We start from the raw sequence: 15,125 nt of genomic DNA, 5'->3' as shown, positions 1-15,125 counted from the left end.
GGAGGAGCAAGCGAAGAAGAAGGGGCAGAATAGAAAGAATTTCAAAGAAAAGTGAGAAGTGGTCCTTGAGACAGAGGGGTTTGTAGGAAGGGAAAGCAACAAAACAAGGTAAGCTCCACATATTTTAAAATAGAAAAAAATATTGGTACATCTGTGTCTGGAAGAGGGTGTGTTAATATATATGTATTTGCAAAGGAGAACATTCGTTTTTCAAATGTGTAAGTAAGGAGAAGTAAGGAACGTGTGAATGATCGAATTATTGTGAAGTTGTGATGTTCGTCACGCATGATTGAAAACCATGCTAAAAATAGAGTTCTGTGAAGGCTGAAGCTTACGGTGGTCACATGAATGCAGTCGTGCTACTATATGAAAATAAGTTGCAACTGAGATTTTAAAAAGCATCAAACTTATACAAAGTTAATAAATAATCAATAAAAAAAAGCAGGGCGTGTTACTATAAGCACGTATACACGGGGCATAACGGGTGTACAGCCCATGGTATATTGGTCAAATACCACCGAAACACCCGAGATTCAACCGTTATCTATATAATTTGTGGTATATGGTCTTATATATTACAGCTTTCAGACAATTAGCATTAAGTGTAAAACGACCTCGTTTATAATTGAACAATACCGCCCGAGGGGGTGTGTCATTTTGCCAATACATAACACCACGTCTGTGGCCTGCTCTTACGCGAACTACAGCGGCAGCGTAGTTTTTCTACAGTGGTAGGGACTGACACTTGTGGGGGTCTGGGGATGGCACGAATTTGTTATTAGAGAACATATTTCTGTACGCCCATTGTAGACGTTTTTGTGACATACTTCCACCCAGATAAAAAAAAAGACATTACAATAGATTTTATATTCAGTCATTAATAATCATAAAATATTCAATAATAGTTTCATAAATATTTAATACTTTTTTGTTTTGGAGAAAACATTATTACATCTGTGCCGTTTACCAAGTTTTACTTGCAGGTTGTGAAGATTTAAAGAAAGCATAGCTCCTGAGAGACGTGTCAGGCTATATGTTGCATTATCAATGACTGCGTTGATTCATTTTGTAACAGGGAAGGACACAGAGGTATTCAGGGCCCTGGAGGGAGTTTATTAACATAACTCAAAGGGTGAGGGGAGGAGGTGAGGGAGAAATCCTTTATCGAAAACCCAACCGCTGTGTTGGGGCTGCGTCCTGGCGGTGGCCTCCCGGTGGGGGTTTGGGAGGAACAGGTTCAGGAGGACCTACTTTTGGAGGCTGCTCCACCCTTCTTCAGCAGGGCGTGGTGTTGCCCTCTGCTGCCTCCACCTCTGTCCCCAAGTGAACAGCCTTCTTTTCTGCCTCTTCCGACTCCTCTACCGCTGAGCAGCTTCTGGTTAGCGTGTATATACCTCCCCAGACGAGGTCTCGAAGGGGTGTGGCTTCGCAGGGGTGTGGCTTCGCAGGGCGTGGCTGGTCCCTGCTGCTTACTGGCCCTGGAAGGTCCTGGAATCCCTTTGGGGGAATGGGTGTGACGGGTATTTGTCTTCCCCCCCAAAAAACTAAAATGCTTCCCCTTCTGGCAAGAGTTAGCACTCGTTTTATCGTTTTCTTTTTTGATCTTAGTTAGCTGTAAATTCCAACTCCGCTTTTGGGGGAACATTTTTCAACATCTCATTGCTAAAATGTTGAATTTCGATGCATTTTTCACCAGAATGTGCCAATTCTAAAACACTGTAGCCTAAATATTAACCTGGTCCGATGATTACGCCAGGCTGAAAAGACAATCACGTCGGGCCCACAGTTGAACTTGGAACGAATTAAGCGCAGTGTGATGGGGAAACTCGTGCCGTTTGTGTTGTGTGTCTCTGCTGTTCCAGCGCCTGGCCTGAGGGGGAGTGAGCTGTAGCCGTTTCAACAAGCCAGTGGAGTACAAATGCTGAGTCAAAGCAGTTCTGCTTGGAGTTGTGAAGCAATATCCTGCAATGGCGATGTGACAAGCTGATTAATCACAACGGGAAGTGTTTGGTCATTGCGGTTACTAGGATTTAACAGTGTGCATTGAGTACACAAGTGTTATTGCTTCACTTAGATTCCCTTCATTAAATACAAGGTTGTTGATGAGTTTTCGTTAGTGCTAGGTGCCTCTGTCGTTTTGCTGCAAATGGTACAAATTTTAGCGATTGTTTGGGTGCTGCGTTTGGGTGTTTGGGTGGCTATTAGCACAGAAGTCGGTTCATTGGCATTTCAAGCCTGGGTCGAGGTTAGCCAGAGGTGCTAGGTCATGGACTACAAACTGGTCAGAGACCACAAAGCCCCCAAGATGTCTAGTTGTTATAAAGAAATGGGACTTTTGCATTACCCTCCAAAGCCATACCAAGCAGTCATGCACCTGGTCAATAATTATGATCTCAATGGGTCAAGTAGAGAATTGTTGGTGTATTTAGGAGCACATGTCCCATTCTGTCAGCCTCCTAAAGGGGAAGAGGCGCTAAATGTTCGCTTCACAACTGCCTGTGTGTGGACCTTGTTAGTTTATTAGTGGTTTGGACCCCTAGGAAATAAAGCCCTCTGTCCTCTCAACTTCAACTCTGTCGATGCGTAATGGACAGCTTGTTTGTTTTACTGACTTTGAGGGAGATGTTTTTTTCCACTTCAGTGGTTTTGAATAGTTATGGCCATTCGAGGCTTCATTGCCGTTCTTCTAGCAGCAGGATATTATACTAGCAGCACTCTGATTTGTATTTTTCAAAATAAAAGCAAAATAGTTAATAATCTGGTCTGTACATTTTATTTTTACCTTTTGCTGTTGGGAAAGTGCTATATTTGACTATACATCCATTGTCACTGAAATGAGGAGGAAATGAAGGTCAGTCTCATGCATGTTTTGGTTCTTATGACAGGATACACGGACGGATTCTCGAGATCAGCAGGATCAACGCTCCGTAAAAACAATCCCGGCTTATATACATATACAGCTCCGGGAAAAATTAAGAGACCCCTGCATCTTTTTCTTTCCTTTCCAAAAAAGTTGAAAAGGAAAGTTTTGAGTAAGGAACAGAAGCGTTCAATTTGCAGTGGTCTCTTAATTTGTACCCACACTCAAAACCATCCTTTTCGACATTTTTGGGAAGGAATGGAAAAGGTGCCGTGGTCCGTTAACTCTTTCCGGAGCTGTAGCTCCCAGTCAGCTCTCAGCTGAATAGACTGTGAATAGGTACAGTCCTTGTCCCAAGGCCATGTTCATGTCCTAGTCAGTTGTAGGAAACTCCTCAACTTGCCACCTGGTTCTAGTTAATCACATGCCGCATTCAACCAATTAGCAAGTCGAAATGTTCTGGGTTTCCTAATTCCAACTAGCAATTTCACAGTCACGAATCCATGAGTCATTTTACATCAGAAAGCAGATGTTTCACATCAGAAGGGAGACAACATAACGTTATGTTGCGGCTGAGTGTTGAAAGATACATAGTTATTCTGACTGAGGTCGAATACAATTAGAGAATAAACATAGAAACACATGCTTAAAATGTTGGATGACAACAAAGTATATTTAAAAAAACATTGTATTTATTAAATATTTACAAAGCATACAAAGTATCTGACTAGCAGTAAACGAGGGATTCCACCAACCCTCCAGTCTCCCAAGTTATCACATAATTCAACAAGCAGATGACACTGATGTTGATGATGTTGTCTTTTACCCCAAACCCCTCTCAACCCTCCCCCGACACGCACCCCCACAACCCCACAGATGATGTCACCGATTGTAGGCGTGTCCCTTCTGGCCCTGGTCCTATCAGGAGGAGCCTGGGCGTTTGTACCCACCGGGGGCGGAGCCTCGTCTCATGTCAGCATGACACAATCAGCAGTGCTACAGAAGGTCACCGAGGTGTGCCGGGCCATCGCTCAGTTAGAGGGACAAGACTTCATCCTCACGGTAAGTGCGGGTGTGGGGGGAACAGTGTGTGTGTCTCTGAGGGTGGGTAGGGGGGGTTATTTACTTTTCCGTCTTTCCTGCTTGACTATCAACCTCTCCCTTCAGGGTAACTCAGCTGAGGAACTTGTCCACGCCTGTCTGGGTCCCAGTGCTATCGGGGAAGTGTCGGCCGCTAAGTTCAAATCTGCCCTGAATGACATTAATGAACAGCACCCCCTAGTGGACCGAGACTTTGTGGACAGGTCGGCGATGAATTTACGCACGAGGAGGTTCTTAATGTGAAATTGAAGAATTGCATTGAAATGACTCGTGCTGAACCAACTTATTTGAATCCTTCTCACAACAGCCCACAGCATCACTTCAACTCAGAGCTGTTCGCTCGGGGCCGGAGCCTGATCACCAGTGGGGTGGCCAGCATCAAGGCTAATGTACGCGCTGAGAACTTCCACGCTGCCAGAGAGACTCTGGGGAGGGTGTTGCATACACTCCAGGTAAGGAAGGGGAGGGAGGGAGGGAGGGAGAGAAGGGGGGAGAGACAGAGAGAAGAGGGAGAGAAAGGGAAGATGAGGTGGCAGTGTAATGATTAAAAGCCACGGGTCAGAAACCCCAAACTTAAAAGTAGAAAATATGTCATTGTGCCCATGATCAAGGCACTTACCTTTAACTGCTGACGTAAGTCGTTCTGGGTCAGAGTGTCCGTTAACAATTCAAATGTAAGGAAGAATGGCACAGAATGAGAAGATAGCAGGAGAAATGTATTGATACTGGGTGTACTGTGTTAATCGCAGTGTGTGATAAACCAATGTGTTTCCCAGGACTTCTACAGCCACAGTAACTGGGTAGATCTGGGCTACACCCAACCATATATCAACTTATTACGCCCCGACCTCCCACTGGAAAACCTAGCGGGTAAGACATGCCAATCTGTGTGTGTGTGTGGACGGATGGCAAAGAACAAAAACAGATGAAGAAGTGACAAAGCTGTTGACACACAGACACGGAGGGACACACACATCACACACACACACACACACGTGGATGTAACACACACACACAACATTGGGATGAGAATAATGATGCAGATTGATGATGATGAATTAAGGGATATAACATTCGCAGGAATACTTTAGGAGACAGAGTGTATGTGTGTGTGTACAGTGCTGTGCATAAGTTCCAAACCACTTCCTTTCTCTTAACTGTGCAAGTTTGAGGTTTTTCGGTCTTGTTCACATTTGAACGTTGTGTTTTGTTTGTGTAGATTTCAAAACTCCAACCTGTAAGGACTGCACCAATGGTGGGTTCTGTCCCAACTCCCTCTTACCTGACATCCTCAGAAAGAAGATTCTCACGTCAGGATACATGGGGATCACCTCCAAATTTAAGCCTAATGGTACGCACACACAGCTTTGTATTTACATTGTGGGGATCAGAATACAAGAAAATCCATGTTCCCTAAACCCAAGCCTAACCCAAGCCTAAACCAAACCTCAATTTTGTAACATTCAAACCAAAACATAAACTAGCCCTATGGCCCGACCCTAAAATTTGCTTAGCATAATGCCTACATTTGAAAATTAACCTCAATTATACTGAACCCCAGTTGTTTGATGGTAAACCCCTGAACTGGAAATAGAATTTGTCCTTGTGAAAGGTCTAAATGAGGACAGATTCCTCATGTTTTATTACCCTTGTAAGCACAGGCGCCGATTTATGTTTTCCTTCGTGGGTGCTTACAGGCGCACGCCATTTATATATATATATATTTTCGTGGGTGCTCGCTATTTTCCGTGGGTGCTCGAGGCCCCGGAGCACCCACGGTATCGGCGCCTATGCTTGTAAGGACTTCACATGAAAACACACAAATACACAAACATAGCTTGTCTGATAAATCAGATTTTTTAAGTCAGGACTGGTCGAATGTTTTCAAGATTGGACCGGTCTTTCTGTCAACACCTGGACGATAAAACCGACACACAAAAAACACACTCGCTACCCTGCTAATATACACTACACACTGTCTCTTTTTGAAAGCCATCATCCCATCTCTCCACTAGGGAAGTGTAGTCATGGAGGTGTTGAAGACCTGACCAGCTTGACGTCTCCTCGTGGGGGCATCAGCAAGGATGAGCGTCGCCCCGACAATGAGGCCCTGCACAACACCGCCGTTACCTTGGCTACCACCGCCAGCCTGCAGCTGTTGGACGACATCCGGGGTGCCGCCGGTGACAAGGACTTTCTACGGTACAGAGAGGGAGGGATTAGTCAAGGACTATCTACAGTACAGAGAGGGAGGGATGAGTCAAGGACTATCTACAGTACAGGGAGGGTGGGATGAGTCAAGGACCATCTACTGTACAGAGAGGAGGAGGGGATGAGTCAAGGACTATCTACAGTACAGGGAGGGTGGGATGAGTCAAGGACCATCTACTGTACAGAGAGGAGGAGGGGGTAAGTTAAGGACTATCAACTGTAAAGACAAGTAGAGGGAAAGGGGATAAGTCCAGGACTATCAACTGTAAAGACAAGTAGAGAGATAGATAGACCTTGACTATCGGCTCATTTACATTCCTATACGTTTTCTGAGACATTTTGAAGAAAACTCGAGGCTCTAGATTATTTTGTTGTGAAATTCTTGATAGTAAACCCTTTTCCACCAAACAATAGCCACATACTGCTTCAAATGCATACATTACCCAAACATTCCCCATACATTACCTGTGGAAGCTACTTACTCCTACTGTCTTTTTCTCTCTCTCTCTCTCTCTCCTCCCCAGCCTTATGGGCGTAGCACGTTCCTCAGTTGTGGTTTTTGTGATTGACACCACCGGGAGCATGAGTAACGACATAGCTGAAGCCAAGCGAATGGTCAACGAGATCATCGACAGCAAGAAGGGAACACAGGACGAGCCCTCCCAGTACATCCTGGTGCCCTTCAACGACCCGGGTAAGGCTGGGTTTAGCGTGTTCTCCTCAGCTTCCTGACACTTCTGTGAGGTTACGGGTTTGGCTGGACCGGAGGTCCTCAGCATGGGTTTGAATCCTCAGCAGGGGTTTGAATCCTCAGCAGGGGTTTGAATCCAGCCCAGTGATATTTCTGCAAAAATGCCGAATGTGACATTGTGGGAGACTTTTCACCGACCTCTCAAGGAACACATTTTCCAGTTGGGGTTAACAGGATAAGGGAAATAGGACTTTGAATGGAAACAGCGTTTTGTATTTACGTGTATATCTTTTATTTGTGTTTCTGTATAGAAGAAAGCTGTTCATGCTCTTCATGACACAGCTTTGATATTTTGTCAGTCTGGCTAACATATTGCTGGACTTTCTATGGGCGGAGTAAGGCAGCTGGCTAGATACCACTCTATTTATTCATCCCTTAGAATCTGTGCACTAATAACTTTCAAACTGATGAATCCCTTACAATGTAATGCAATCTTCTGAATGAAATGAAGTATTTAAAATGTGTTTGCATGTAGAATTCGGACCCTTGATAAGAACGACAGACCCTAACGTCATGAAAGCGGAGATTGCTAAACTCACCGCCGATGGAGGTGGAGACCCACCAGAGATGTGCCTATCAGGACTGCAGGTACAGTGACTGACATGGCTGTCTTCCAATTAGGATTACAAATTTTTTCCCCCCTTTTTTGTATGTAGTGCGCCTGATTAAAATACCTTAATCTCAAACTCCCTTCTCCAGTTGGCGCTGACCGGTGCCCCAGCATCATCCCACATCTACGTTTTCACTGATGCTGCTGCGAAGGACATTTCACTAAAGGACACCATCAGCGCCCTGATCAGAAGCACCAAGTCAACGGTGAGTAATTATATGAACACTTCCTGTTCAGAAGGACCAAGTCCAGTTCTTTCAGTTCAGAGACAACCAACATTTCTGTGAGAAACCCATGCCTTGTATTCACTTCCAAAGAATCCGTTTTTTGTCAGGTTTTTCAACCTAATTGACGGTCTCTCTGTCTCCCCAGGTGTCTTTCTTCATAACTGATGGCGGAGCTAGCCGCAGGAGGAGGAGGCGTTCAGTTGATATGTTTGACATCTACAGGGATCTGGCCCTGGCGTCTGGAGGTCAGGCTATTCGGGTCAGCAAGGCCAACTTGCCTCAGGCCACTGGTATTATTGCTGACTCATCCACCTCTGCTCTGGTGAGTCAGTCGGCCATTTTGTTTTGGATCAGTGGTTGAAGTGAGATCATTCAAAACAACAACTAATTGTTTACATTTGAAGTAAAACCTTGATTATGAAGCTATAATTACCTTTTTTTCCCGGTTAAATTGTGTTTGCTGACTGGTGTTTTATGTTAATGTATTTTGTGCGTATTTCTGTTATTGCTGTAATACAAGGCACAACTGCAAAAGAGACCTAGATGTCAGGTTGATTCACTGTGTAAAGAAAAACGTGAACATGAAAATAAACGTCAAAGGTACTCAAGCCCCACCCCCCTCAAAATGAACTGCCTCTCATCATAATTTGGCTGTAATACTACTTATTGTGTCAGTAATGATTTTCAAAATATAATGTAAGCCAAATTTGCAATGTTTAATTTTGAAAGTCACATATGTTTATTTATATAGCACAATTCATACATAGTAGCAATTCAGCTTGTTTTACAAAGAAAAAGAAAAAGATAAAAAAACATTACAATAAAAACAAATACTAGAAGGAAACCAATAAAACATCATAATAATAAAAACATAGCATAAGAAAATAGAAACACAATACAAACTAAATTAAAACATAGCTGGTAGATTCCGTAGTAGATTCCATGAGGAAGCTATAAAAGCTGTAAGGCTAACAGTGTGGTTAAGTGAAAGCACTCAGTCATAGGCGTGTGAAAAGTGTTTCTAACCTGGATTAAAAAGTTGATACGTTTGGGGCACATCTAGATCTTCTGGTAGTGTATTCCAGTTGTGTACAGCAGAACTGCTAAACGCAGCTTCTCCATGTTTAGTTTGGACTCTGGGCTCTACTAGCTGACCTGAGTTCATGGATCTAAGAGCCCTGCTTGGTTTATACAACATATCAGAAATGTATTCGGGGCCTAAACCATTCAGAGATTTATAAACTAAAAGCACTATTTCAAAATCTATTCTGTAACTGAATGGAAGCCAGAGCATTTAAGAACTGGAGTGATGTGCTCTGTTCTCTTGGTCCTGGTTAACATTCTAGCAGCAGCATTCTGAATGAGCTGCAGCTGTTTTACAGTCTTTTTGGGGACTCCAGTCAAGGAAACATTTCATAAAAAAAGTACACATTACAAAAAACTACATATTGCAATAAAATGCTACAATCAATAATAAAACTACTCAACAACATACTGAACAACACATGCCCTATTCTTTCAAATTCTCTCTTTTTCTTTTTCTATTCCGTAGGTGACAGTGCTACAGCGAGCAAGGAACCCGGGCAAACCTGAGACGTTCTCCTTCCAGCTGGATGAGTCTCTGACCAACATCACCATCTACATCACTGGAAATACCCTCGCCTTCACCCTCAAGAACCCGGCAGGTAAGGACGTCCAACCCCTAAACACTGATCCATGGTCAGTTCTCAGTTACAGGTTCTCCTCATGGAGTAGAATGAAGTTAGAAAGTGGAAATACAGAACACATATATTTCCAGCTGGGATATGGAGCTGAGGCTGGCTAGCTTTTAGAAATCACCCTCTGGTGAGAACTTGTGCTGTACCTTGTCAACCTGTGATTACCCTGATTCTCCCTCCTCCACTCTACTAGGCGTCACTCAGACAGAGACCGAGGCCAGCGGGAAACTGGGGACCGTCCAGAAAGTGGGCAACCTCTACCGGATACGCCTGGCCTCCAACAAACAGACAGGATTATGGGAAATCAACATGAACTCCAACCAGCCCTACACACTGAAGATCACGGGTGAGTTATGGCCGCTCTCTAGTGGTGATTGTGAACTCTAGAGGACAGCCATGAAACATTTCTGCAGATGGTGTTTAAAATACTGTAACTGTAAATATTGTAATATAAGATTGGCACGCAGGTTTGGCAAAGTCATTTAGAAAGAAAACCAGTCTTGAGCTTGTTTATGTGTGTCTGTGTCGGTGTGTTTTCGTGTGTGTTTGTCCCTCTAGGTCAGAGTACCATTGCCTTTATTTATGATTTTGTGGAATCCTTTGGAGGACCACATCCAGGATATGCCCCGATATCTGGACGTCCAGAATCAGGTAAAAACAACAACATTGTTTAAAAGAAGTCTTTCTAGAAAGGAAATTGAACCACGGGTCTACACAGCCAGACTTTTATCCTCCAGTTCATCCTTCCTTATTCCCCTCTCCTCCTCCTCCTCCTTCCAGGTGTTCCTGCAATTCTGTTGGTGTCAGTGTTGGGCAAGAAGGGACCAGCCTCGGTAAAGGTGTCTGATGTTGTCTTGGTGACAGTGTCAGGATCAGAGGTCATTGGTGGGACCTTGGAAGATGTGGGCAATGGAGACTTCCTGGTTACTGTAACCAAGGTCCCTGCTGGCGAATTCGTGGTTCTAGTGAATGGGACTGACCTGGTGTCCACCACTTTGTTCCAGAGACAGTCCACCACTCAGATGTCCGTTTCCAGTGTCACCATCAGGGTACGTGAAGATGACACACTTCCTGTTTACACTGATGTGATGTTAAATACTGAAGTAGGCCATATTGGGATATAGACAATAACAATAACTAATAGAAGAATAGACAATGAACGCTACATAAATGTTTCAGTTTTTGTAAATTGGCCAACAACATGAATAATTTGCACATTTTCATCTTCGTGAAGCGTTTTTCCCACTCCTCAACAATTCTTCTTCTCCTTGTCCTCTCCTCCTCACAGGCTGTGGTGGACAGAACCATGGAGCCTGGTAAGGCCTTCACTCTTCCATTCGTTGTCATGACAAACAGCACAGGAGGCTCTTACAAAATCAATGCCAGGAATGACAAAGACTTCACTATGAACTACCCCACCAGGTAGGAATCATGTGAGGAATATAAAGACCCCAGTTGGCCTGATCCCAGATCTGTTTCATTCAGGTGACCTGTTGACCAGAAGAGTTGGTGATTGAACAGATCTTGGACCAGATTATCTAAGCCTATTGATCAAAACAAGTTCATTCTCTACTCTACATGACATGAGTCAACAATGGTAGATATTGTTCTCTTCTGATTTCATTTGTTCACTCCAACATGTTGCTAAATGCTAACTTCAACAGCGTCATGGTGGGGACCGGAGGAAACGCCACCGCTAATCTGACCATCACAGCGCCCGCCAACACTGAGTCAGGGACGGACATCACCCTGACCATCGAGGCCGTGGCCCCGGGATCTGTTGACTCCAACTACGTGGTCCTGCGCCTCTCTGTCGTCACCAAGGTAACAAGAGATTTAGAAAACATAAGTGTCTACAGATGCAGTATTTTATTTTTAGTATATATTGAGCAGCATGGAAGTCATACTGCAGCTATAAAACATGATGTAATTCTCTTTCCTCTTTCTCTCTCGTTCTCTCTCTCACTCCAGGTGACAGATTTCACTCCTCCTCAGTGTGAGGTGGTCAACGTTTCCACGGTTGACTGTCCGGCCGACCCAGTGTTCTGCAACGCCTCCTTCTGGCAGCTCTCTGCTAACCTGACCGACGGCGTCAACGGCACAGGCATCGCCACCCTCAAAAGCCGCCAGGGCGTCGGCAGCCTCACCCACACCGACCTGAAGCAGATGTTTGTCGCAGCGTATTTCAACGCCTCCTGCTGCTCTCCGAAGGTGGAGCTGGTGGCGGTGGACAACGCCATGAATGTCGGCGTCTGTCTGTACTCCATCGTCCGTTCCTCCGTCCCGCCCTCCCTCACCCTTACTCTGCCGTTATGGGCGTGTCTTCTAGTCTCCGCCCTCTTCAGTGAACCCTTCAGGGGCCTACTAATCTGATCCGAGGGGTCGCGTTCTGCCCGCCAGCCCAACACTGATTCATGTGAAATGTAATGTTCCAGACGGACTACATTATCCTGCGCGTTGCACCAACCATAGAAACACGGGACACCTCATCGACAGCATAAATATGTATCAGATTATGCTGTCATCAAGTCATCTGGAAAGCTTAAAAATAAAGACCCATCCAGGTGTTTTTAGATCAATAGATTTAGAATCAATAGAACATACTCACAAATCCCAGTCAATCACGGCATATTAATAGCTACATCTGGTAGCATCATTTGATGGCCATTCTACTTTGCCATGCAAATGATGGCATCATAATGCCGTTGCCGTGTTTGCGGTAAAGAGGACAATGTCACAATGCAGTGGAAATGTGTAGGGAAAGACCCTGAATCTCCTAATTGCCTGCTATGAAAATATGCCTAAATTTAGATTATTGCTGCTATGTGTAAAACACTGTATATTCATGTCGCCATTACCAATCAAAGGCATGCTAAAAAGAACAAGCTCATACAGATGACAGCTAGTCTTTAGTAACCAGTTCTAAACCTGTTGATGATAACCTCTTAATGTTTTGCTGTGAAAACAGCTAACAGATTGGGTCTAATTGTTATTGCTAGTATAAATGTCAACCAAAAAAAGCTCTATTTTCCTTTTATGTTGTGAGTAGTGTTGGATTACAACTAAATGTATACAGTTATAACAAACCAGATGAGAACTATGCTAAGCTAAGTAAAGCTAAGCCTTTTGTGCTTGTAAATGGCATAAAAACTGTGAAAATTGATTAAATGTCTTGCATTCTTTCTGAACAATGTTGTGTCTCTGCATATAATATGTATCTGCATTTTTGTGGGGAGTTCAGAGTGAGAGAGAAAGATTGAGGACAGAACAAACTGTGTCTCCGTTCTCTTAAGACCACGAATAGATCTTCCTCTCCTTATAAACCCATCCAGGTCTCAATCCGTGGATCCGCGGATGCAGCACTCTGTCCGTTGCATAAATATGAATGAAAACGTAATCGCTGTAATTGTCCGGTTTTAATGCATATTGTATGTAGCCACCTTCTTGAAGCTTTCTGTGTTTTGTTTGGGTTGCTATGGGGACCACAGCCAACTTGTTACCAGGCAACGACATTGACCTTGCATCTTAGAAAGGCTAATGTGTAAAGACTATAGGGATTACATCGCTATATGTGATGTATTAAACTGTAATACATTGTTTGTATTATAAATATGATATAAAAATGTTCTTCTGTCAACGTAGTATTAGGATGTTCTTGGGTTTTTGGGAAAAAGTTTGTACCATACCATACCATCTTCTTCCGCTTATCCGGGGCCGGGTCGTGGGGGCAGCAGTCTAAGCAGGGATGCCCAGACTTCTCTCTCCCCAGACACTTCCTCCAGCTCTTCCGGGGGGACACCGAGGTCGTTCCCAGGCCAGCCGGGAGACATAGTCCCTCCAGCGTGTCCTAGGTCTTCCCCGGGGTCTCCTCCTGGTGGGACGGGACCGGAACACCTTCCCAGGAAGGCGTTCCTGAGGCATCCGAAAAAGATGCCCAAGCCACCTCAGCTGACCCCTCTCGATGTGGAGGAGCAGCGGCTCTACTCTGAGCTCCTCCCGGGTGACCGAGCTTCTCACCCTATCTCTAAGGGATCGCCCGGCCACCCTGCGGAGAAAGCTCATTTCGGCCGCCTGTATCCGGGATCTTGTCCTTTCGGTCATGACCCAAAGCTCATGACCATAGGTGAGAGTAGGAACGTAGATTGACTGGTAAATCGAGAGCTTCGCCTTGCGGCTCAGCTCTTTCTTCACCACGACAGACCGATACATCGACTGCATTACTGCAGAAGCTGCACTGATCCGTCTGTCAATCTCCCGTTCCATCCTTCCCTCACTCGTGAACAAGACCCCTAGATACTTAAACTCCTCCACTTGAGGCAGGCACTCTCCACCAACCTGAAGTGGGCAAGCCACCCTTTTCCGACTGAGGACCATGGCCTCGGATTTGGAGGTACTGATTTTCATCCCCACCGCTTCACACTCGGCTGCAAACCGTCCCAGCGCATGCTGAAGGTCCTGGTTAGAAGGGGCCAACATGACAACATCATCTGCAAAGAGCAGAGACGAAATTGTGTGGTCCCCAAACCTGACACCCTCCGGCCCCTGGCTGCGCCTAGAAATTCTGTCCATAAAAATTACGAACAGAACCGGTGACAAAGGGCAGCCCTGCCGGAGTCCAACATGCACTGGGAACAAGTCTGACTTACTGCCGGCAATGCGGACCAAGCTCCTGCTTCGGTTGTACAGGGACCTGACAGCCCTTAGCAAAGGACCCAGGACCCCATATTCCCCTCCACAAGATGCCGCGAGGGACACAGTCTAATGCCTTCTCCAAATCCACAAAACACATGTGGATTGGTTGGGCAAACTCCCATGAACCTTCCAACACCCCGTAGAGGGTATAGAGCTGGTCCAGTGTTCCACGGCCCGGATGAAAACCACACTGTTCCTCCTGAATCCGAGGTTCTACTATCGGCCGTATTCTTCTCTCCAGAACCCTGGCATAGACTTTCCCGGGGAGGCTAAGAAGTGTGATCCCCCTATAGTTGGAACACACCCTTCGGTCCCCCTTCTTAAAAATAGGGACCACCACCCCGGTCTGCCATCCCAGAGGCACTGTCCCCGACCGCCACGCGATGTTGCACAGGCGTGTCAACCAAGACAGCCCCACAACATCCAGAGGCTTGAGGTACTCAGGGCGGATCTCATCCACCCCCGGTGCCTTGCCACCGAGGAGTTTCTTGACCACCTCTGTGACTTCAGCCCAGGTGATGGACGAGCTGTGCAAAGTTATATAATTAATCGAAACATAAAACAATAAATAAAAAGAAACAAGAAGACAGTTAAGCACAAACATCCCTTAACTGACTCAAACCAAGGAGTTTTAAGACGAAACTTAAATGTCTCAGTGGTGGGGGGTGACCTGATAATAACGGGCAGTTTATTCCACAGTCTAGGGGCCACAACCGATAAGGCATCATCACCTTTTGTTTTCATCCAAGAATGTGGAATGGTTAAAAGTAACTGATTTGATTATCTAATATGTAATATTTAATAGAAATGAGCACAGAGTACTTCAAACAAACTGAACGAAAAAAAAGGCTTTACCTAAACGCCACTCACCACTGACGGGCAACATACAGCGACAAGCAACAATAACCGACAAGTGAGGGGAGCAGAGGAGAAACATTTAAACACATACTGATGA

At 45.0% G+C, this 15,125-nt stretch overlaps 1 protein-coding gene across 1 annotated transcript; it reads left to right on the top strand.

Moving 5' to 3' along the window:
• The first annotated feature begins 20 nt into the window (after nucleotides 1-20).
• vwa11 (von Willebrand factor A domain containing 11) lies at nucleotides 21-12,660 on the top strand. Its single transcript, XM_029118322.2, has 18 exons — nucleotides 21-108; nucleotides 3,737-3,922; nucleotides 4,028-4,164; nucleotides 4,269-4,413; nucleotides 4,738-4,831; nucleotides 5,181-5,312; nucleotides 5,977-6,163; nucleotides 6,697-6,866; nucleotides 7,399-7,511; nucleotides 7,623-7,739; nucleotides 7,906-8,082; nucleotides 9,313-9,445; nucleotides 9,672-9,824; nucleotides 10,037-10,129; nucleotides 10,259-10,527; nucleotides 10,767-10,900; nucleotides 11,143-11,302; nucleotides 11,450-12,660. The coding sequence occupies exons 2-18, from the start codon at nucleotides 3,737-3,739 to the stop codon at nucleotides 11,849-11,851; spliced, it is 2,802 nt and encodes a 933-aa protein (XP_028974155.2). The 5' UTR covers nucleotides 21-108; the 3' UTR covers nucleotides 11,852-12,660.
• The last annotated feature ends 2,465 nt before the right edge of the window (nucleotides 12,661-15,125 follow it).

Source organism: Esox lucius, chromosome 25 (assembly GCF_011004845.1).
Source record: "Esox lucius isolate fEsoLuc1 chromosome 25, fEsoLuc1.pri, whole genome shotgun sequence".
Taxonomy (NCBI): Eukaryota; Metazoa; Chordata; class Actinopteri; order Esociformes; family Esocidae; genus Esox; species Esox lucius.
This window is presented reverse-complemented; position numbering and strand designations above follow the sequence as displayed.

What these genes read in the sequence shown, in the direction of transcription:
- vwa11 (XM_029118322.2), top strand. Translation starts at nt 3,737, where the DNA reads ATGATGTCACCGATTGTAGGCGTGTCCCTTCTGGCCCTGGTCCTATCA. An exon ending in CTACACACTGAAGATCACGG is followed by an intron (nt 9,825 to 10,036) that starts GTGAGTTATGGC and finishes TTGTCCCTCTAG; the next exon opens with GTCAGAGTACCATTGCCTTT. An exon ending in GCCTCTCTGTCGTCACCAAG is followed by an intron (nt 11,303 to 11,449) that starts GTAACAAGAGAT and finishes CTCTCACTCCAG; the next exon opens with GTGACAGATTTCACTCCTCC.